Raw genomic sequence first — 20,478 nt, forward strand, 5'->3', positions numbered from 1 at the left:
TTTGAGACATTCATAAGTCTAAAATTATCTAAAAGTAAGTTAAAATAAAATATGTAGAATTACAAAGGAAGGCAATTATGTTGAAGTCATCATCTAGATAATGACTTTGAATTTGTTAGACTGAAAAAAAATTATCACATGAAACCAATAGTAATGTTATATGTGCATGGCTCTTTAAATTTTACAAAATTTTACAAAAAGAATTTTACGTTGTTATTTAATTGGCAAAACAATCCCATGAGGTTGGTATTATTGCCCCTTTCCCCATTTTAGAGATGAAGAATTTAAATCTAAGAGGTGCTTAGTATGGTAAAAACAAGCACCAAACACATTTAATAATTAATTAATTGATTAATTAATTTAAAAAAAAAAAACTTCAAAGCCTGGCAAATGATCCTGCTTTCAAATCCAAGCTTTACCATTTCCAGCCTGTACAACCTTGGCCAAACCAATTAAAAACCTTTAGAGAAATTCTGGCAACTGCCTTTTGAGATTTTGTGAGAATATAAACCCCATAAATACTCAGCACAGAGCCTGGCACATTCTGGGCATGTAGGAGAAAAGGAGAGGAAGATGAGGGTGAAGATGATGATGGTATTTTAGAGCTGAGAAGCATCTTTGAGTTCAGCCCAGAACTCCCCTGCCCCCAGCAAAGAGTTGATCACCCCAAAAGCAGTTTTAGCCACACTGTGGACACTGTGGAGTGGGTTTATACCCTCACAGATTAATTCTGTTTGGGGGAGCCTAACTTAAAAAAAAATCTATGCCTTTCCATATATGTAGAATATACATATGTTTGCATGTATTTGTATATTGAAAGAGTTAACAATATGTGCATTCACAAACCAATAATTTCTAACATCAAGATGTCTAAGGAATGAACACAAATGAAGAGGAAGGATTGGCGATCACCTGGTGGCACCCTCTGCACCGCCCTTGGACACATCCCTGATCTGCCTCCAGTGGGTCTTGCTGTCTGTGACTGTGCTTGAAAAACATTGCAACAATTTGAATCTGAGATCTTTTTTCTTGAAACCCACTGAGAACTTCAACACATCTGACAAGTTATGGGATAAGGAGCAGGAGGGCTGGCATTGCCCCACCCAGTGCCCTGAATACTGCAGCTCCTCATTGCATACTTATGGGCATGAGTTAATGAGGATTTTTCTGAGAGTGCTTGTTGCTCGGCCGCCACATTTGGCATCACATTGCTTTACACTTGTGTTTTTTCATGTCTCTTCTTTTCCCCTGAGGTTTCAATGAACTTGCATTTCCTCTGGGACTAGGCTTAAAAATCAGCACATGAGATAAATTGCATGTAATCAACAGTACCCTTGAACATCCCTTAATCACCTCATGCAAGATGATGTATATACAACTGATGGATACACACTGCATCTGTGTGTAGGCAGTGTGCAGACAGGGTGTTAACAGTGTAGAGTGTTGGTTAAGATCAGGGTCCCTGGGCCCAGACTACCTGGGTTTTAGATCTTAGTCTTAAAATTAAGTAGCTTTGTAACCTTAGGCTAGATATTTAACCTCTTTGTGCCACAGTTTGTTCATTGGGGAAATAAGAATGAGAGTCACACTCCATTCATACAGGAGTTTGCAAGGATTAAAGAGAGTATGTGTAAAGCCTTTGGCACAATTCCCGAGACACATACATGCCACTCTTTATTGTTATTGTACATTTATATATGTGCAATATATACAGCAATGCATACATCAAATATAACTTTAAAATAGCTCAATTACATAAACCTGAGCATATAGTTGAGTAAATTAAACACTTGTCTGCTGTAATCCCCTCCCCTCAACCCTGAACGTTTCTCAAAGCAGCAACAACACTTAATTTTGTGCTCATTTTAAAGCTCCTCTAGTTGCCACATGGTTCACACCGGGGGCTGCTCCCTTACAACTAGCTGAAGTCCAGGGTCTACATTTCTGAAGGCAGAAATAAATCTTCCAATGAGTTTAACTGACACGCAGCCCTGTGCAACATCTTTGCCTCCTATCATAAAGGTAATGGATCAGATGTCTTGTTTAAACTAGACCTTAGACTCCAGGATTCTGCTGTGATGTGATGTCTAGTTCCACTTGATGGCTATTGGGATGCCACAGTAACTAGGGAAACATATGTGCAATTATACCTACTGACCAACCTTTGAGTACCACCTAGAATAATGAACTGTGCTTTCTATCTCCTCTTCTTTCTTCGTCTGGACATGGAAAGGACAGTGAAGACAGTGGGAGCAGTGGTGGTGGTGATGTTTGCACTAGTGGCATGGTGGTAGTACAGACCATGGCAGTAGTGATGGCAGCAGCATTGGTTAGTTGGAGTGTGGAGTCAGAGTGTGGTGGTAATGATTTAGTGGTTATTGGCATAGCAGTGGGGCGTATTAGTGGCAGTTGTAGTAATGGTGACCATGATGGCAGTAGTCTTGCTGGGCATGGTAGGATGGTAGTGTTGCTATTAATGTGACAGTGGAAGCGGGAATCATTGTGTTGGTTGATGCTGATCATGATTTGATGATGGTGGTACTGTTGGTGATGGTGAAGTAGATTGTGATTTCCACAATTTAGGTCAGTGTTTTAACCTGAAAGTCAGAAGTAAGAAGTTGGTATTGGAGGAAACTCCCCCAGATATCTCATATACTATCTTCTAAGTCTTGGTAACATGGGAAATGCATCCAAATGAAAGCAACCCAATCACTCTAATATAATTTTCTGACAGAGCTGAGTATTTCACAAAGTGTGATCCTGTGAACACTCATCCAGCAGAGTGATCCATAAAAACTAAACAGGCTTGGGAAGCCGTGGGACTTCTGTGCCCTTCTTGGGGAGTTACTGTGCACATTAAGGGCTCTCAGAGGATCCGCAATCTGCAGTCAAAGTCTGTTTCACTTTGTCTTCCCTAGTGTTTCCCAGACATATTTGCACACTTTACTCTTTTTCTCTGGGGAAGCTAGGTACCTATCAACAATTACGTAGGACAGTTAGAGAAACAATATAAACAATACTTGAAATAAAAATAAAAATAAAACTTAAAGTTTCACCACAGGGACTAATTTTCAGGTGCTAAGTGAGAATGGGCAACTTTAGGTTAGTGTAAATGTCTTGTTTTACAAAGTGGAAAAGATGATCTTAAGTTTACATAATCACAATTGTGTACAAGGAATACATTAGACTTGTAAATTAAGAGTATTATTAGAAACAAGCCTCAAAAATGAAATTGCATTAATTAAATAAAACATTTACAGTCTAAGAAACCCATATCCTTTTATTCTATACTTATCAAATTAGTAATTAGTTCATTATAGAAACGTGGTCCTTGTTTACTTTGGAGCCCAATGCTAGGTTAATAAAATAACCTTGGATGACTGAAAGGAAGTGGTCTCTCTATAGCCAATGCCAACCTGTTGTTCTCCACTAGCACATCAGAACCGCCTGGGATGCTTGTGAATAATTGAAGTACCTAAACCTCACTGCCAGTAAGCGGATTTAGTTACAATCTGGAATATGCATTTTTGTCAATGACATCAATGTAGACCTCACTTTGAAAAATACCAGAAGGAACTGACATTAATATGTTGTCTCCTATTCTTCTCATTCTAGCCAATGTCAATTCTAGGAAAAAAATCTTGTTTCAAGCTTCCCGTTCCTGCAGCAGTTTCAGGAGCAGCCCAGGCAGGGGAGGTTGACTCGTGGGCCAAGCAGGTCTCTTCCCTGATACAATGCCTGTTAACCTCAAGGGCAGAGTCCACAACCCCACCAAATGTGCTTAAAGAATTAAGAAAATGGCTTCCTGATTTCTACAGTGATACCTTCCCATTTGTGAGTAATCGTTAGTCTTAACACGAATAATGCAAAAAAGGCAGCTAAGCAGTTTAAATTTTATCCATAAAATTACGCCCTGTGTTTCAGCACAGCATTTAACTCCATGACCTATTTTATTGAATCCTCTGCATATCTTGGACAGTTTCCTTGAGTGTAAATTACCATGAAGGTAAATTGAAACTGTATCAAGAAATGGGCAAGAATATTAGTGCAGAATCAAGGCATCATCAAGCTTCAGTTGTTATGAAGATTTTTTAAATATCTTTTCAATACAGTTAAAGTGAAAAGAATTGATTTGATTAACAAGGCTTTACCTTTCTTAGGTTACCGTCTGCCTTGAACAGTCCAGGTGATTCAATTTCAATGTCCCATCCTCCAGAAAACCTGCTCCAACCTGTTCAGAGCTTCTTTCAGGCTCCTGAAGCTTCCCTCATGTGTCTCTGCCCAGCAGTGACCACCCATGTGGTGACCGTCCGTACTTTACCCCCCACCCCAACCCCATCCTGTTAGGGCAGGGTTCCCAACATATTTATTTCTGAATCCACGATGCTGGTACATTCCCTGGCTTGAAGTACATGCTAAACTGTCTGCTAAATGATCAGTGTGCTCCACTCTTGCCTTAAAAGCAGGAAGGGAAATGCTATTTCTAGTGAAAACAAGGAGGCAGGTAGGGGAAAATTCAGATTCTACTGATATTTCTAGTGTGCTCTCCAACCATGTCTCTGCCCTGAACTATCCCTATAGTAGCTCAGTTGAGTCTTACACCATGACTCTGAAGTATGTGATATTATTTATTCTTATTGCACAGGTGAAGGGACTGGTGTACAGACAGGTTAAGTAATTTGCCCCAGGTCACGCAGTTCATAAGCAGAGGCTCACACTTAGGTCTGTCTCTGCCTACTGGACCTAAATTCCTGCTATGGCAAAGCCTGGCTTGAAAGGACAGTTGAAGTGACAGGTTGCCCAGGCTCAGTTATTTGTTAATAGAGAACAGAGCTGCTTTGCTTAGATTCCACACATGGAGAATGTCCAGTGCAGTGTTGACCTGCTTCCCTTCAGCAGGAGCAGACTATGCCCAGCCAGAATGGCCTGCTTACAACCTTACTGCCTGTTCCCTGGCTGCCTTTCTTCCTATGTAAGGTTCCTGCCAAGTCTGAGGACCCCAAAGAGCACATTTTAAAGCCTACCTACTGCGAAAAGATGTTCATTCTGGTCAGTGGGGAGAGAGAAACACATCTGGGTATTAAATGGAGGGAGACAGAGGCATGCAAAAAAAAGAGATTTTAATACTCCAAAAGCAGGCAGGACCCTAATTGAGCACCCCCTCCTCTGAAAGCTGTGTAAAGGCTCAGACACACAGAAGGTGCTGCCAGTCAACCACGTCTGAGACTCAGGGAGATGACTGCAGAGAAAGGAGCAGGAGAAAAAGGAAACAAAAGCATCCTTTCTTCTGGGTATGGTGGCTCACGCCTGTAATCCCAGCACTTTGAAAGGCAGAGGCGGGTGGATCACCTGAGGTCAGGAGTTCGAGACCAGCCTGGCCAACATGGCGAAACTCCACCTCTACTAAAAAATACAAAAAATTTTAGCTGGGCATGGTGGTGGGAGCCTGTGATCCCAGCTACTTGGGAGGCTGAAGCAGGAGAATCACTTGAACCTGGGAGGCGGAGGTTGCAATGAGCAGAGATCACGCCACTGCACTCTAGCCTGGGTGACAAGAGCAAAACTCCATCTCAAAAAAAAGATAATAATTCTTTGTATCCAGGACCAAAGGGAAGTTTAAACCCTATGAAATATTGCTGCTTTGTTGTTTACTTTGCCAAGTTCTTAAGAAGCTGCACACGAAGAAAGCAGGACATTTGGAAATAAAGAAAGAGAAACCTCATACTGACAAACTCTGGCACTGAAAGATTCTGAAGACCAAAGTGGGCTTTATAGTGTGCAGGAAGAGTTTGTTGATTGAAAGGAAGACTCTTCACACAGAAAGAAGTAAGAGAAATTGAAGGCAGACAGAAGAGCACATTCTCCAAAGGCACTGAGGAGGGAGGGCAGATAATCACACTTCGTAATGGTCACCTTGGTCCCAGCTGACCAACTGTGGTGCAAGGCCAGGCTCTATTTTGGAGTAATGGGAAGACCTGGATGTACTCTTCTCCCTGCTCCTGGCTTCTTCAATCCAGTCACACAGAGGCCTTTGAAATTGATGGTCACTTCTAGCCAGCAGAACATAGGTAGAGCAGTGGTCTCAAATTCATTTGGATCAAACAGGTGAAGAGCTCTCTGGAGAAATGAAAAAGATGCAAAACATTAAATAATCTTGAAGACTGATGAGGAAAATAAAATGGTGCTAAAGTGGCCTCAAAGCCTCAGTAGCCTCAGCCAGATCATATTTTCCAAGCTTCACTTAGAGGTGAGGTTTAATCACAATAATCTATTTGTAAAAGCATGCATAGGCCAGGCGTGGTGGCTCACGCCTGTAATCCCAGCACTTTGGGAGGCCGAGGCAGGTGAATCGCAAGGTCAAGAGATCGAGAACATCCTGGTCAACATGGTGAAACCCCATCTCTACTAAAAATACAAAAAATTAGCTGGGCATGGTGGCACACGCCTGTAATCCCAGCTACTCAGGAGGCTGAGGCAGGAGAATTGCCTGAACTCAGGAGGCGGAGGTTGCGGTGACCCGAGATCGCGCCATTGCACTCCAGCCTGGGTAACAAGAGCAAAACTCCATCTCAAAAAAAAAAAAAAAAAAAAGCGTGCATAACCATTTAGTTGAGATTTTCTGGTTTTTTTTTTTTTTTTTTTTTTTTTTTTTGAGACAGAGTCTCGCTCTGTCACCCAGGCTGGAGTGCAGTGGCCCAATCTCAGCTTACTACAACCTCCACCTCCCAGGTTCAAGTGATTCTTCTGCCTCAGCCTACCAAATAGCTGTAACTACAGGCATGCACCACCATGCACAGCTGATTTTTGTATTTTTAGTAGAGACGGGGTTTCACCATGTTAGCCAGGCTGGTCTTGCACTCCTGAACTCATGATCCACTCACCTGGGCCTCCCAAAGTGCTGAGATTTCAGGCGTGAGCTGCCATGCGGGCCCGTTATGTTTTTTCTTAACCTGCTATATTACCTTCAGCTTCTTCTCTTTGTTACTTGATTCTTAACATCACTTGAGGCAGTTGTTCCTGATCTCTTAGATTTTTGTCTTTCACGGCCTTTGTTTCCCAGTGTGCACTTCAGCCAACACAACTAAGGGAAGAAGGAAGTGGGCCAAAGGGTGCATGAGGTGGCAGGGGCCAGATGCACTTGTGCCCACAGAACTCCAAGCTTCTCCCAGCAGAAGCTTCAGAAAGGAAGTCTGAGAAAAGGAAGAGGCGGATTAGGTAATCAGTCTGTGCTACAGGGCAGCCACGTCTGAGCATTACCTGATGCTTTTCTCAATTGTTTTGACACGTGTAGTTTTGTTTTAAATATGTATGGTAATTCTTAATAAAATGCTGATGAATGTGCCAAGCAGTTCTCTGTGGAAATAATGAAGTCTTTACAGTTTGGAATTCTATTAAGTCTTTGCTTCATGGTTTGTGAAGCTGCTAACATTTTAAGCAGCAATTAACATTTTATTGAGGCCCAGTCTTGCTGAGGGGGGTGGACAGCTCCAGATGGGGCAGTTCCTCCATCACACCTCAGTGACATGGTTTGGGGCTACACATAGATGGAGGTGGAGCTGCTTAGTGATAACTTCCTTAGCCCTGCCTGGCTTAGCCACCACCTCTCCAAAATTCACTGTACATCATCAGTACCATGCAGCAGAAAAAACTACAGGCAAACCTGGGTTTGAATCACAATCCTACCATTTTCAGGTGGTATAACCATGGGAAAATCACATAACCTTTTTGAATCTCCACTCCTGTTCCAGTTATTAGTATATAACCACCCCAAACGTACTGGTATAAATTGACCATTATGTTATACTCATAGATTCATTTGGTCAGGAATTTGGCCAGAGCACAATGGGGTGGCTTGTCCCTGCTCCGTGATACCTGGGGACTCAGCTGAGAAGACTTGAAGACTGAGACTGAGTGGACAGCTGGAGACTACAGTCATCCAGGGACTCTTCACTCATGTGTCTGGCAGTTGGTGCTGGATGTGACACATTGACCACAGCACATGAATGTGGCCACTGTGTGTGGTCTTTCTGAGTCAGCGAGTTTGGGTGTTTTTTAGAACCCAGTCATGGCAGCTGGGTTCTTAAACCAAGTGCCCCAAGACCATAAGATGTTTATGACCTTGTCTCAGAAGTCACAAAGTATCACTTCTGCCATTGAGTAAAACAGTCACAAATGCCTACCCCAGTCCACCAGGAGGGACACAGACATCATCTTTCAATGGAGGAGTGGCCAGGTTCTAGAAGAGCATGTGAACCAGGAGACGATCCTGTGGCCATGTTTTGAAAAGACTCTCTGTCACCTCTACTGAGCCCACTAGGCCAGAGAATGGAGGGAGTGATGATTGCTAAGCACAAGCTGAGTGCCATGAACTCTTCATCTGTTATCTAATTCTACTTATTTAAGTCTTAAAATACTATCCACACACTGTTTTGTTTGTTTTCAGATGAGACATATCGATCAGCTTCAGCTACATCAAAACTACAAATTAACAATGGCATACAAGAATAAGCAGTTTATTTCTTGATCACAGATCTTGGGTCAGCTGAGACAGGTGTGTTCCTCCGCTCCTATCTGAGGTTTAGGAGAGTTAGGAGAGGCAGCAGCTGCCTTATGTATCCTTCTCATTTACATGGCACAGGCAGAGGATTGCAAGCCCCACCAAGCGAGCAAGCTTTAAGTTTCTGTTTATGTCCCTTCTGCTACTATCTCATTGGTCAAAGCAAGTCTCATTGCCAATTTCAAAGTCAAGGGGCAGGGAAATACATTCTGCCTTTGTGAGGCTGTGGCAGAGATGTGGGTGTATAATACTATAATGGCAGAGTGAGGAATTGGGAGCAATAATTCAATCTACCATAGCCGTTTTCTAGCACAAAGAAAATTGGATAAGGATATTGTGGCATTACAGCTAGTGTTTAACAATATAATCTTAGGTGCAAAATACCCATATAAAATAGTAGGTTATCAAATTGCTAATAAAAGAATAATTCAACAAGACCAGGTAGCATTTATCCCAGATATTCAAGGACAATATACCATAAAGATATCTATTAATATACCACATTACTAAGACAATATATTTTTATGAAACTTAAATCATCATCTCAAACACACTTAAGTCATTCAATAAAATCCAACACCTACTCGGGGATTTTTTTTATGCTCTTAGTAAATTAGAACTGTAAGGATCCTTCCCTAGCATGATGCATAATGGCATAACACTTCAAAAGCATCCCCACAGAAGCAAGGAAATAGAAAAGAATGCCTGTTCACCACCATTATTTTCCAATGGTATCAGTCAAAAATAAGAAATATCATTATAGAAAGGAGATTCAGTTTTCATTATTTGCAGGTGGTGCTACTGTGTCCTTAGAAAGTCCAGGAGAGGCGTTTGAAAAACTATGAGAACTAATAAATTCAGTAAGGTAGCCCAGATTCAAAATAAACCAAAGTATGGGGTTTCCTGTATAATGGTTTTAACACAATGTAGTGTGTGTGTGTGTGTGTGTGTGTGTGTGTGTGTGTATGTGTGTGTGTATGACAAAATATAACGGAAAAAAGATCTCATTCACAAGATGAAAAGCCAAGGACATTTGTCACCAGGGCTAACCTGAACCACATGCATGAAGGGCACCAAGGGCAGCAGGCAGCCGCTCTGCCTGCTCTGAAGCTGGACTAAATGGAAACATGGCCAGCTTCTCACGAAAACAACCATTTATTGATTGGCTTTCCAGTGAAAATGCCAATGGGTGGATATTTTTCTTTATTTGTTAACTTGAGAAAAGTATCCAGAGGTTCTCCCAGAAGACTAACCAGGTGCTCAGAAAGCTTTCGCAAATATCAAAATGTAATTGTTTTTGAAAGTGATTGAGTATGATACTGACTCCACACAGCATAATGGAACATGGCTCTATATAAAAAGATAATGTAAGGGAAAAACAAAAAATCACTGGGAGTCGGGGGAAGGTTATTCAGTAAAAGAAAACAGTATAGTCACCCTAAGTATTTGGAGGAGAAAAAAAGGCAATTTGATTTCCTACCGCATATATTTCACTCAGTAAAATACTAAACGTAAAACCTAAATGTGGAGAATTCCCTATCAATGGCTGTTTCCTTTGACCTGCAACTACCTCCTGGAACTACACAGGTAGTATATTTCTCAGGGGCAGAGAAGAATTACAGTAAGCCTAATTGCTGCCTTGATCCTTTTGCTGTGAACAAAAATAATTAAACAGGACCTACACATGCTCTGACAGGGCTACCCAGAAGCCCATAAGGGATACATAGACCTTTCTGGAAAAGGCTGACTTGTCAGAGAAAAACCACGGGTCATAGGAAAAGGGATTGTAGTTCCAAAGCAGGGACCAGGCTGCAGATTCAGGGCAAGTGGCTCTCCATTTAAGAAGAATATAAAATTTTTAAATTTCTGGTTCTCCATAAGACTCAACAGAAGAATGTGATAATAGCGAAAGAACAGCCTGTCAGTAAAAGTTGCAGTCTGTGGACAGTGAAATGCTTTGGGAGTGAAAACCCATTGCCCAATTAGTGCTCAAGGAGGGCAGCAGGAAGGCTGTTTCTGGCAATAAATAGAAAATTAGAACATCAGTCCCAGGAATTCTTCCAGAACTCAAGAAAAAGATAAAGGGATGACAATTATGAAATCCAACATAGAGAATTGGTGCAAGACAACAGAGCAGAGGCTCAATAGTAACCCGGGAAATGACACAAGAAACGATCCCTGAGATGAAGACCTGAGGCTTTGCTTCAGTAAAGTGGGGAAACTTAGTCAATCTAAGATCTAGGCCTAATTTCCAGCAGCCAGACAGGAGCTGGGTGAAAGGGAAATCATGATTTGGAAGAGAGTCCTCGCTATATGATTGCCAAAAGACCCAACAGACAAATATTTAATATACAGTCAACCCTCCAGATTCATGGGTTCTGCACCCTCAGATTCCACCAACCATAGATAAAAGGAAATTGGGGGAAAATACTGCTGCCATTATTCTCTAAACAATACAGTATAGCACCTATTTCCATAGCATTTACATTGTATTAGATATTACAAGTAATCTAGAGATGAAGTATACAGAGGGATGTGCATAGGTTATATGCAAAGATTACACCATTTTACATAAAGGAATTATGCATCTGTGGATTTTGGTATCCATGGGAGGTCCTAGAACCAATGCCCCATGGATACCAAGGGATGACTGTACTTGTTAAAGTGGTTTTTGTGTGTCAGTAGATACATGATCCATGAATGTGAGCAGGCAGTTCAGACAAAGAGAAATATAAATGTCTAATAATCAATTAAAAATCACATAAGTAACTTTAAATGCAAATTTGAAACCACAAAATATTCCTGCAGATTGGCAAAGATGTTTTTAAATGAATAGTCCCAGTATGGCCAGATGGAATGAGATGGCATCTTTCGTACCTGCTGGTGACTTTCTCTTCTTATTCAGAATTTCTGAAAAGCAGCTTAGCAAGATACAGCAAAAAGCCCCCAAAATTGTCAAGTCAATAGTTTTCTTCTTAACTATTTATCTTTAAAAACTGTCCAAGACTTGGAACCAAGATCTACAAAGATAGTCATATTTGGATTCTAACACAAAATGTTTATATTTTTAACTATATCATTATGCAGCTATTTAAAATGTCTTCAAAGTGCTAATGACCAAGAAAAACATTTATGATATAATCTAAATGAAGATATAAAAGTGAGTTTGCATCATTTGAAAAAAGACAAAATGAACTATAATATAAACCATATTAACCTCTTAGATATGTTTTTATTAACTTTTATCCTTTACACTTTTCAATAGACTGTAATATTTCTACAGTGTGCGTTAATTTTTGAGCATATTTTATATATCATTTATAAATTTATTACATAATAAACATTGTTACTATAAGCTTATAGTGTTATTTGTTCCATCCTTATTTCTGATTCCTGGTTCCCAGAACAATCACTTATGACTCTTTCAGATGTTTTCTCTGGTACTTGACCCCATTTCTAAATGATACACAAAGCCTGCTGACTCCCTGTTCTGATTGATTGGTCGTTCGATCAAATGTAGAATTAAGGTTGGAAAGGATGTTCCTTTAACATGTTGAGGACTTCACTCCACTGTCTCCTGAGTTACAGACTTGCTGTTAAGAAATCCAGCGCTATCCTGCCTTCCAGTTCTCTAGATTAAACCTCTGCTTTTCTCCTCTGAAACTTTTAGGATCTTCTCTTTAACCCACTGGTTTAACATTTTAGAATGATTTGCCACTGTGTGAATCTTTTTTTAATACCAAATGCTGATTCTCAGAGGACTATTGATTCTGAAAATATGTGTCCTTCCAGTCTGGAAAAATAGAATGTCTTACTTTTTTCATGATTTCCTCTGTTTTCCTGTTCTCTTTCAGAAATTTCTATTGGTTCAATGTGTACCTCCTAGATTAAACCTCTAGTCTTTTCTTCTTTTTAGTATACAATTCCCTCAGATTTATCTTCTAATTCTTCTATTTAATTTAATTGCTATTATCGTCCCCTAGAATGTAAATTCCACCAGGGAACGAATTGGTCTGTTTCATCACCACAGGATTTCCCTAGTATCTAGGACTGTGCGTGGCATGTAATAGGCAGCTGGTAAATCTTGTTAGATGAGTGAATATTTTTTAATTTCTAAAAGTCTTTCTGTTTTTGATTGTTTCTTTCTAAAACCCCATTCTCGTTTCATGGATGGGATATCATCTCTGTAGTATTTCTGACAATATTATCTGAAGGTTTCTGAAATTTCCTTTTGCTTTCTGCATTGCCTTTGTATCCTCCAAGTTCCTGTCCTCCTGGTGGCTGTTTTAGTCCCTTACCTTTTTTTAGAAAGGTAAGCACCTTTCTAAAATTTGTCTCTTCCTAAACATCCACTCAAGTTTGCAGATCAGGCCCTAAATCCAGGCTAGACGCTCTGAATGTGTGTAAAGCCGGTAGACCTCAGGTTATATGCTAGGGCCCTCAAATGTGTGTAGGTGTTGGTGTCTTCTCCTAGGTAGGTCTGTTCCCCAGAGTGACATTCTGGGAAACATACTTAATCTTCTGTCTTAAAGATGTTACTTCCCCTCCCTGAGCTGTGCCTAAATTTGAGAATGAAGGTTCTCTCTGGTCCAACCCAGGCAGAAAGCAGATATCTGGCCTTCTGCCATGATGGGAGGATAAGGTAGGCAGTTGGAGGCTGGGGTGGATCTAAGGACCCTTCAGACAAACTCTCAACTGACCCTCCTGTTTTCAGGCCCTCTGGCACCCCCATCTGGAGAGGTTCTTGGCTCCTCCGGTTCCTGACCACTCTGGGCCTCTGCTATCGCACAGCTTGCCTCGTACTGCCTTCCCTGCCTGCAGAAAACTCGGCTTGGTTTGTTATCATTTTTTATCAGCACTCCAGCTTCCAAAATGTTTTGCATCTTCCCAACTATCGTCATCTCCTTTTGCACTCTCTTTGTCCTTGTGATTTCATACTTTGTTTATTCCTTGATTGTTTATTTTATTAGTTTTCAGAGAGGGTGGAGATAAACAAAGAATTCTATCTGTCATGTTAGGATAGTATAGCTTCTTTCTAACTGATGATGCTTGCCATGTTACCCAGAGCGAAAAGACAAGTTCATGTCCTTAAGGGGCACTCAGTGTCATGGGAAAGACATGAGCCAATGGATCATTTTCATACAAGTGCTGTAATGGAGGTGTGTCTGAGCAGCAGAGGGTCACAGGAGAAGTATCTGCATCTAGTGGGGGAGGGGCTAAGACAAGCTCATGTCCTTAAGGAGCACTCAGTGGCATGGGAAAGATATGTGCAGATGGATTGTTTTCATACAAGTGCTATAATGGGGTGTGTCTGAGCAGCAGAGGGTCACAGAAGTATCAGCATCTAGAGGGGGAGGGGCTGGGAGGGTCACTGGGATTGTGGCCAAGAGCAGTGAGGAAGGGAAAAGGCTTGGACTTATGACCATTTGGAGGGCAAGAAGGAGTTTTAGATCAAATTGTTATTTTTATTGACTCTCCTTTTCTGGGTGCCATAAAAAAGGCATTGATTTCTCAATGCAGGGCGAGCCCTGTCAGGATGAGCTGAACCATCACGGGTGACAACTGACTATCCAACATGCCCAGCAGAGCTGCCTGGAGAGAGCTCTGTCCTTCCATCCCATTTTCTTCTGTAAAACAGAAATTAATATGAAGGCTAAATGTATGTAAAATGCTTCAGAGAGTCAACACCCAACAGGATTTAGTCCTCCTAGCCCCCATTTCTTTTAAACAGGAAGAGAGAAAGAAGTAGCATGTATGTCCCATGTATAACATGGAGCTCAGATGTGCAGAAATGAAATTTACTTTGCTTTCTGTAACATTTGACTTACTCTTAAGCCACCATTTCCATGAATTGTGAAAAAGTTGGCCACTTCAGGTGTTCTTGAAGTGGTCAACTTTTTAATTTTTAGGTTGGTCTTTTACAGGCTAGTTATTAGTCAAGTGCATCTTTTCCTGCCTACCTCCCCAAGAGTGCATTAAGCATCCTGGGTGGCTTAGCATCCTGGCATCCAAAACAGGGCAGCTGCCCTCACTGCTTTCTAGCTCACAGACTCTGTCCCTAATCTCAGGCCCTGGCCTCTATCCACTCTCGCTCCACTATTGAAGCCTCTTCAGCTTCTCTTGTGTCAGACATTATATCCCTGCTGTCTGGATCTGTGCCTGGTCTCTCCTTGGTACTGCCAAGGCCATAGTTCCTGGCTTTGGACTGTACCCCCTATACCCTGTATCTACCCGCCAGTAGCCCAGGCACCTGCTGACTGCTAATTCTCCTCCTTCAGAGAGGAATACCTCTCAAGGAGACTTAGAATTGCTGTGGATCTGTGCCATGCCCTGCTGAAGCTCTAGGAGGGTGTTCTGAAGCCCTCTGTGTGATACACGCTACATGCCATTTCTACTCTGTCAGTGCCGTTCCATATTGGCACAGGGCAATGCAAGGCGGTCTTCCAGAATTCCAGGTGGGAAGCAAAATATAAACCCCACTTCTCTACCATTGCCAGACTTAACTGGACCTCTTAACTATGCCCTCCCAAATCCTAATACAAATGAGTTTTATCTCTGCAGGATATGAGAGTATAGGGAGCAGGCCAAATGCCTGTCTAAACTGTCACCACAGACCTCGTCTATGAGGCTCTTCTCTGCCCTTCTGCCCATTCTTCCACCTCACCTCACCCTCAGGCCGAAGAGGGCCTTTTGTTTTCATTTTCACATTCTTTTCTTTTCACTGCTCTGTGGGCTTTAGTGAAACTGTGCACTCTGATTCCCTGAGTTTTCTAGTTCTTGATTATTTTAAGAGTAACTTTTGGAACTTAAATAAACCTTTTCTCTCTCAATATAGCCTGGCCCTTATAAATGAAAGCTTTAACCTTCACAAGCATTACCTCTGAAATGAGTTTCAAGAGCCAGCTGTGGGAGTCAAAAACTGAATATGACCTCCTCGCTCTCAGTTGGGTTCTGTCATCCCCTTGAAGGAGGGGGTACCCCAGGAAGGAGAGCCTAGGCCTGCCAGGATTACCATGTATGGAAAATGCTTCCAGTTTCCAGGGGGACAGGCTACACTCTTAGGATCAACCTTCCCATTACAGCAACAAAAAGTGGTGGGTAGAACATTTTCCACACTTCACCTTTTTTTAACTTTTATTTTGGGTTCAAGGGTACCTATGAGGGTTTGTTGTGTAGGTAAACTCATGTCACAGGGGGTTTGTTGTACAGATTATTTCCCACCCAGGTATTAAGCCTGTTACCCAGTAGTTATTTTCTCTGCTTCTCTCATCCTCCACCCTCCACCCTCAAGTAGACCCTCAAGTAGCTGTGTTGCTCTTTTCTTTGTGATCATGAGTTCCTGTCAGTAGCTTCCTCTTATAAGTGAGAACATGCAGCATTGGTTTTCTGTTCTGCTTGTCTTTAACAAACTTTACTTTTAAAGCTAAAAAGCTGTAACCAGAGAGGTGAGCAGGCTATGGGAGCGCCAGAGCCACTGGTGCCCTGTGAGCACTTGCCAGAACTGCTCACTTATGCTTTGAATCAGCAGCCACACAAGTTGGGAAGGTCAGAATTCAGAGGCTGGGTCCCTTCCAAACTGAGAGGCCTCAGAGTTGACTTATCCCACGTTAAGCTGGACCCACAGGAGTTATATCCTAAGGGTTGAGGTGAACTAGATCTTAATTCATCTTTTCCTCCTAATCCTAGAGGACTAATGAAAGGATAAAATATCCCTAGTAAGAAGCAGCCACACATGAGTCCTTGCTCAGATTTGAAACTCCCAGCCTGGATTAGCCAAAAAAGTTCAAGCCAGGAATTTGATTTCAGATTATTCATGAGTTTTAATAACTCTAGGTGCCTGGCAAAAGCAAATATGAAGTATCTCTGGAATATCTACCTTAGATCTGGAGGGTCTTTCACAAATAACTACTCAGGGCATTCACAAGAAAACATTCAAAAATAACTAGGCACACAAAAAAACAGTATAGCTAAGAACTATCAGAACAACAGACAACACAAGTAACCGGTACAGACTTTGAAACTGGCATTGTCAGATACAGATTTTAAAAGGAGCATTTATAGCTAAAGAAAAAAAGAAACTATAGAAAGTCACCTAGCAGATTTGATGAAAAACTCATCAAAATTTCAAGAAATTATGATCTAAATAAACAAAATTAGAAGTTCATTGAAAGTCCATTAAATGTATGTACACCAAAAAGAGGATCCCAAAATACGTGGAGCAGAAACTGATGGAGCTGAGAGGAAAAACAGACAAATGTGCAATTACAGGTAAAGACTTCAACACCCTACAACTGGCAACTACTACTGCTAGACAGAACTCCTGGACGGAAAATCCGCGAAGATAAAGAACTAAAGACACTCAACAACAGCATTAAATTGATGTGTGATACAACTTTCCATCCACCAACAGCAGAAAATATATTTTTAAGCACCTATGGAATATTCACTAAGATAGGTCATATTCTGAGCTAAAAAAACAATCCTGAAAATGCATGAAACAAAAGCGGAAGTCCTAAAAAGAAAAATGAAAAAATCCGCAATCATAATGAGAGATTTTAACATACCTTTGTTTATGACTAACAAAAAAGGCAGACAAAAAAAATCAGAACATAGATTTAAGCAAAACAATTAGTAATCTTAACTGAATGGACAGAACATTACATTTGACAACCATAGAATACGCATTCTTTTTAAGCACACATAGAACATTTACCAAAACTCACCATACACTGGGACATAAATCAAATATCAACACATTTCACAAGATTGAATCAATATAGAGCATATTCTCTGACTACAATGCAACTAAGCTAGAAGTCAATAACAAAAAGATAACCAAAAATCACACTATGTTTGGTAGCTAAAAAAATACTTCTAAATAATTCATGGATCGAAACAGGCATCATAATAGAAATTAGAAAATGTTTTGAACTAAATGATCATGAAAACACTACATATCAAAATTTGTGGGATTGCTTCTAGGGCAATTTTATAGCCTGAACTGTATATAGTAGGAAATAAGGATGTGAGGACGATCTGGCTGAGACATCTGTCACCCCGCTGATCACCAATGTTGATTCAGCTGATCTGGCTGGCGGGGTAGGTGTCCCCTTCCTCCCTCCCTGCTCAATGTGCGTCCTTCCAGAAGCTGCACCCTTGGTCGAAGAGGACGACCATCCACAATAGAGGAGAACTTCAGTCAAGGGTGTACAAGTAGCTGCCCTCCCCTGCTAGAACCTCCAGACAAGCTCTCAAGAAAATAAGGCAGACTGCAAATTAATTAGTTGGACATACATCACAAGAAGTTAGAAAAAGAATAGCAAAATAACACCAATAGAGTAGAAGGTTAGAATGATTAAAAAGGAGACCAGAAATTAGTGAAACAGAAAATGAACCTTCAGTAGAGAAAACCAATATGCCAGAAGTTGGTTCTTTGAAAAGAACCAACTAATAAAATGACAAGCCTCTAGCAATATTGCCCAAGGAAAAAGAAAGAAGTCGCAACCAACATTAGGAATGAAAATGGGCATCACTGCAGATGGTACAGATAAAAGACATTAAACGGATAAAAGAATATTATAAAGAACTTTATGCCAAGAAATTTCAAATTTTAGGTATGATGGACAAAATCCTGGAACACGTAAGTTGCCAAAATCAAAATGAAGAAGTGAAAATCTAAATTATAATCCTTAAAGAAATTAAATCAGTAGTCAAAAAATTGACTGCTGAGTCTACTGCCACTCAGGATGAGGCCCTGGAGAGATTTAGCACCTGCCTGACTTCAGGCTGCCAGGTGGCAAGCGTCTGTCTGTATGTGCAACACCATTGCTCTCCTTTACCCAGGAATGTACCAGGTCATCCAGGGTATCATCTCTCCTGTCAGTGGCAACACAAATTAAACAAAATCTAGCCTCACAAAACTTCACTGGTGAGTTCTACAAAACACTTAAAAACAACAACAAAAATGTTATTTCAGGCTGGGCACAGTGGCATATGCCTGTAATCCCAGTACTTTGGGAGGCCAAGATGGGTGGATCACTTGAGGTCAGGAGTTGGAGCCAGCCTGGCTAACATGGCAAAACCCTGTCTCTACTAAAAATTAAAAAATAAAAAATATTGGTCGGGCATGGTGTTGCATACCTGTAGTCTCAGCTACTCGGGAGGCTGAGACAGAAGAATTGCTTGAACCCAGGAGGCAGAGGTTGTAGTGAGCTGCGATTGCACCACTGCACTCCAGGCTGGGTGACAGAGCAAGACTTTGTCTCAAAAAGAAAGTTATTTCAGTCCTAACACACAAGATCTCTTACAGCATAGAAAAAGAGAGAACTCTCCAACATTTTTTATGAGGCTTGAATAACCTTGATACCAAAACCTGATTAGGACAGTGAGAGAATGGAAAAATTATAGACCTGTCTTACTACCTAAAAAACAAATTAGCAAAGTGAACTCACCAATACACAAAAAAGGTAATATATCTTTGCCAAATCGGGTTTATCTGTGGAATGCAGTGTTAGTTTAAGATTAGAAAATTTAATCAATGCAATTTACCATATTAACTGAGTAAAGGAAAAAAATCACACAATCAAGAGTTACAGAAAAAAAATTAATAAAATTCAACATTTATGGCAGGCACTCAAACTAGGAATAACAGGGAATGTCTCAAAATAACATATTTGTCAAGATAGACTAGGCTAGCTGCAATAATAAACTCTCCAGTTTTAGGAACTTAACACATGAAAATTGATCTCTCACCAGATGAACCCCATGTGGGTTTAGAAAATCTACAGGGCAGTTATCACTGTTAGCAAGCACAGTCCATGTCTGCTCCAAAGTACACTTTCCCATTCCATTAGCAGCACATTCCTCCCAGGTCAGTGGTGGCCTGTGCAGTTCATCTACAGCCAATACCCACCAACCCTGGTTCATGCTAAAATCCCATTCTTTGTCCTTCATCCTCAAAATCCCCATTTGGGCTAAGAAACTATATATAATTTTCATCCTCAGAGAGAGAGCAAAAATAGTGCCTCTGTTAATTTCTATAGAAGGGGAAGTCATGCTGCTCCTCAACTATATCCTGATCCTAACTGTCCACACTGCTGTATGGGACCTTGCCTGAGCTCCACCTCCACAGCCTTTCTCTCAGCAGAGAAGCCTTCCTCGCAGTGCTACTCTGGGTTGTAGAAGGCTCTAGAGGAGAAGCACGTGGTCATCCTAAGGTAGTGCCTTTACTCTTGCCTAAAGGAGCCACCCTTCCTCCCCCATGAGAGAATGCCAGACTCCACTCCCACTCAGGATGAGGCACTGGAGAGATTTAGCACCTGCCTGAATTCAGACTGCCAAATGGTGAGCATCTGTCTGTATGTGCAACACCACTGCTCTCTCTTACCTAGGAATGTACCAGGTCATCCAGGGTATCATCTCTCCTGTCAATGACAACTATGGGAAGAAAGACCTCGCAGCTTCTCATCACCGAGTGGCCATGGCCCAGCTGGCCCTGCAGACATCCAACTGGATCCGAGTGGACCCCTGGGAGAGTGAGCAGGCACAGTGGATGGAGACAGTGAAGGTGCTGAGGTAATGGTAGTCACTCTCCTGTGTGATGACCAGGGCCCACGGGAGACGTCTGCAGAGCCTGCAGGGTAAAAGGTAGGGCAGATTGTGAGGCTGGGGTTCTGCCAGGCCTTTTCAGCACAGATCTGAGAAGCAGCTTCACTTAGGGGGAGAGAGACCAACAAATTCACATTCTTAGAGCAGTCCCTGAGCAGAAAAATCACAAAACACTGTCCTTTCAGATGCGCTTGTGGAAACACTCAACCTTATTTCAGACGACTGTAGCACTGGGGTCTAGCACCACCACTTAGTAGCTGTGTAACTTTGAGCAAGTGATTTGCTGTCTCCGAGACATATTTCTCACTTGCAAA

The 20,478-nt window shown here is 41.4% G+C and overlaps 1 protein-coding gene and 1 long non-coding RNA gene across 14 annotated transcripts in view; one reads left to right on the forward strand and one right to left on the reverse strand.

Moving 5' to 3' along the window:
* NMNAT3 (nicotinamide nucleotide adenylyltransferase 3) overlaps window positions 1-20,478 on the forward strand; it is a 99,339-nt gene that overhangs the window by 66,434 nt on the left and 12,427 nt on the right. For 10 of the 13 annotated variants that reach the window (XR_008477603.2, XR_008477605.2, XR_008477604.2 and 7 more), the window contains one exon: window positions 19,948-20,131. The exons of 2 other annotated variants lie outside the window; for them this stretch is intronic. Coding sequence is in view for 8 of the 11 variants with exons in the window: in XM_078354104.1 (XP_078210230.1) it covers window positions 19,948-20,131 (184 nt within the window). In the remaining 3 variants the exon portion in view is untranslated. Of the gene's footprint in view, window positions 1-7,134; window positions 8,552-19,947; window positions 20,132-20,478 lie in introns of those variants that run through there. One more of the 13 variants, XM_035277775.3, reaches the window with a different exon arrangement.
* On the reverse strand, window positions 1,639-20,189 carry LOC144579915 (uncharacterized). Its single transcript, XR_013528612.1, has 3 exons — window positions 19,944-20,189; window positions 6,963-7,190; window positions 1,639-6,117 (listed from the first exon to the last, which is right to left on the reverse strand). It is a non-coding gene; the product is annotated as an uncharacterized LOC144579915 (long non-coding RNA).

This window comes from Callithrix jacchus, chromosome 17 (genome assembly GCF_049354715.1).
Source record: "Callithrix jacchus isolate 240 chromosome 17, calJac240_pri, whole genome shotgun sequence".
Classification (NCBI taxonomy): domain Eukaryota; kingdom Metazoa; phylum Chordata; class Mammalia; order Primates; family Cebidae; genus Callithrix; species Callithrix jacchus.